The 1,467-nt window shown below is 44.5% G+C and overlaps 1 protein-coding gene across 1 annotated transcript; it reads left to right on the top strand.

The window, feature by feature from the left end:
* Positions 1-620: 620 nt before the first annotated feature.
* On the top strand, positions 621-1,106 carry LOC117117062. The gene has a single exon (XM_033261255.1). It carries the CDS (start codon positions 621-623, stop codon positions 1,104-1,106), a length of 486 nt encoding a protein of 161 aa, XP_033117146.1.
* The last annotated feature ends 361 nt before the right edge of the window (positions 1,107-1,467 follow it).

Here is a 1,467-nt window from a genome sequence, read left to right as displayed (position 1 = left end):
GCCGAGACTCGAGATTACGTATTGGAAGCTGTCGAGGATATGCGAGAAAGGATTCTCAATATCATGAAGGACAATACCATAGAATGCAAGGATGACGTCGTAAGATCAGATTGGGACGATACAAGCCGCCTTATAAACGGTGTCGTCATAAGTGAACAACTGTGTTGGCGAGCCTGTAAAACGGTTGAGAACGTTGAGGATGAATATTATTTACTATCGAGACCATCACCCAACCTAGAGACAAAGCTGCTGAAATTCATTAAAAACGTTACAAACTTGCGTTGTAAGAAGGAAAGCGATTTATACGAGATTCTACGAAACAACTTCCATGAAATTTATTTTAATTCTGTCGTATATACAAATGGATATTCAAAGGGAAATTGACGAGTTTGGGTAGGACTTTCATTGAACTTTATGCAAAAGTTGCGGGTAAAGTAATTTCCATGGACTGTAAAATCAACGATAGGCTCTCCAAAATCCTACGTCATCGGTAACTTCTCTCTGCACAGCTTAACGTCATCGGGTGCTCCCAACACGAACAATATAAACTTACACGCACGCGAAGATCAGCACAGTCCTTTAGAAGAGCACTCACGCACACACTCGCACGCACACCAATGATGTCTGCAGAACTCTTGCCAAAGATCTGCGAGAAGTTTTCTCCATGGACTATAGGCGAGCGAAAGAGAGTGGATCGCCTTACAACAGCTGCCGTAATTTCCAGAGAGATCGCCAGGGAATTCATATCGTCACCGGACACCGAATCGTCTCTCTCTCGATACGCCGAAACGATGCGAGAGGTCGCCGAAAAGATGGACTTTCGGCTAGGACTCGAATTGGATGCCACCGCGGCGGTGATCGACTTCGAAGAAGACGGGTTACTGGGTGTGTTTTCGTGCCTCAACGACATGCTCGAAATCGGAGACGTCAACTGGGGTCAAATCGTCATTGTGTACATGTTCGGTAGGAAAGTGGCAAAGAGATGGGCGGAGAAAGGTCTCGAGGACTACGAAGATACCGTAGCCGAGTACGTCGGCGAATACGTGGCCACGGAATTGTCCGGTTGGAATTGTCCGGTTGGATCTCCGAACGTGGAGGATGGGTAAGTGTGATTCAGAGGGCGGCAAACACGTTTTCGAGAACGTCAGTTTTCACCGATCGTATCCCGATGTACGTACGAAAAATAATAATAATTTAATAATCATCTATTTTTTTCTCCACTTCAGGATGACTTCGTGGAAATCTTCGGCCGCAGACGTCGAAAGTCGCTCTCCGACCTCACCGTTCCGATCCTGCTGGCGGTCATGTTGGCAACTCCGTTCGTTTTGTTAAACTGCAGATGACTTTAATCACGTTTTGATATCGAATAAAAAGCTGTCGTTTATAACTGTACAAATGTTTAATAAAATCTGTTATTGAATATTAAATTGTAGTTGACATACCAAACAATGCGTCTTTCGTTTAAAT

This window comes from Anneissia japonica, unplaced genomic scaffold, assembly GCF_011630105.1.
Source record: "Anneissia japonica isolate Jap-2015-1 unplaced genomic scaffold, ASM1163010v1 scaffold407_len587689_cov185, whole genome shotgun sequence".
Classification (NCBI taxonomy): Eukaryota; Metazoa; Echinodermata; class Crinoidea; order Comatulida; family Comatulidae; genus Anneissia; species Anneissia japonica.
This window is presented reverse-complemented; position numbering and strand designations above follow the sequence as displayed.

Coding starts and splice junctions, on each gene's coding strand:
- LOC117117062 (XM_033261255.1), top strand. CDS start 621: ATGTCTGCAGAACTCTTGCCAAAGATCTGCGAGAAGTTTTCTCCATGG.